Genomic DNA, 1528 nt, shown 5'->3' on the forward strand with positions numbered 1-1528 from the left:
TTAAACATTATATTTTTGAATAAAAAAAAAAAAAACGAGCAAACCAATCTTCCCAACTGTCTATTAATTCAGTAATATTATTATTTTCTAATAATAAACGTTTCACTCATTCACAAATAATCTAAACATAGCCGCTGTATTTTCATTTGAATTTATACAACATCAACTCAACTAACATCGCCATGATTTAGCACAATTATATTCTGTAACATCTTCAGATGATATGATATATGATTTTGAACTGATTTTTTGAGTTCAGTCTGTCCAAACAATATATTGTTTTTAAAAGTAAAGCAACTGATTTTGATAAAAAGAATGTTTAATGACGAAATAACCAAACAAATGTTTTTAAAAATAAAAATGAACTAAATGACTTCCGTGACTGCAATGAAAGAACAGGTTTTTTTCACTTCAACGAAGCGATGAAGGGTTCCAGCAAGAAGATCAGCTCAACTTGTCCATCGACTTCCATCTTGTCCTGGGCCATAGCTTCCTTGGCAGGAAGAGCACCTGTTCCGATAGAGAACATGATTTCGTCGTCCATGGTTAAAGTAGCCTCGGCTTCGGCACTCGACTCGTACACCTTGACGTTCTTCAGATCCAGGATCCAACTTTTGACGACCTTGCCATCTTTGGTGATGTTGAATTTGTAAACGTGCTCGACCTGGCGATTACTCGGGTCAACTTTCTCCAACCGTTTGGCGATTTTGGCGAACACTTCATCAGACTTCAATGACATTTTGGAGGTTACGCTGGATTCGATCTGAAATCCGTACAATAAGACGATTAAAGTTGTCGATTTAAGTACGCAAGACTCACATTACCTTCAGAAGTTCAAGATGGACAACTCGATACTGATGCGTTCGTTTGATTTTCCGATTCTATTTAAACTAAGTGAATTCTTCTTTGGCGAACATCTTATCAGTGTGGATGGCTTAATTTGGTAGATTAGTGTACAATACGGTTCCTCGCACCAGCGTGGGATGCATATGTGGCTGTGTTATGGGTATATATCTGCAAGTTACAAAATTCAGCAGCGTTGGCAACTTGTTCAGTTGCAATAATTCTAATTCTTTTGAAATGTCGACTAGTTATACAATATTTAACCAGCTCCAATGGATGGCAATTTTAAACCTAAAGTTTTTATATGTTTTTTTTAACATTTATTAAAAAAATTGAATTCACAAATTGTATGTTTGAGTATGCACTAAATTGAGTGTGTTACGATATCGATTTTTAAATATATGCGAATGACCCTTACTTCTCGAATATGCATCGTATTATTCAAGGAAATACGAAAATATTTTTTGCTAAAGTGGACAATTAGTTAAAAAAATCGTGATTTGAAAAAATGAAAGATAAAAAAGATATATCAAAATTAAGAATTGTATAAAAACGTTATGAATTGCATCATTGTGAGCTGTTTTAGTTTTGCTTTTCTCATATAGAAAGGATATGAAAAATGTATGTACATGTGTATGAGTGTATGTGACAAATACTGTCACTCAATTTACTTGGTGACAGCTTA

General features: G+C 33.8%; 1 protein-coding gene across 2 annotated transcripts; it reads right to left on the bottom strand.

Moving 5' to 3' along the window:
• Positions 1–301: 301 nt before the first annotated feature.
• Positions 302–983, bottom strand: LOC131440467 (SCP2 sterol-binding domain-containing protein 1-like). Of its 2 annotated transcripts, none has more exons than XM_058611767.1 (2): positions 825–983; positions 302–763 (listed from the first exon to the last, which is right to left on the bottom strand). In XM_058611767.1, the coding sequence occupies exon 2, from the start codon at positions 737–739 to the stop codon at positions 407–409; it is 333 nt and encodes a 110-aa protein (XP_058467750.1). In that variant the 5' UTR covers positions 740–763; positions 825–983; the 3' UTR covers positions 302–406. The 2 variants fall into 2 exon arrangements, with proteins under 2 accessions (XP_058467750.1, XP_058467751.1); XM_058611768.1 differs by having other exon boundaries at positions 820–958.
• Between the last annotated feature and the right edge of the window lie 545 nt (positions 984–1528).

This window comes from Malaya genurostris, chromosome 1 (genome assembly GCF_030247185.1).
Source record: "Malaya genurostris strain Urasoe2022 chromosome 1, Malgen_1.1, whole genome shotgun sequence".
Taxonomy (NCBI): domain Eukaryota; kingdom Metazoa; phylum Arthropoda; class Insecta; order Diptera; family Culicidae; genus Malaya; species Malaya genurostris.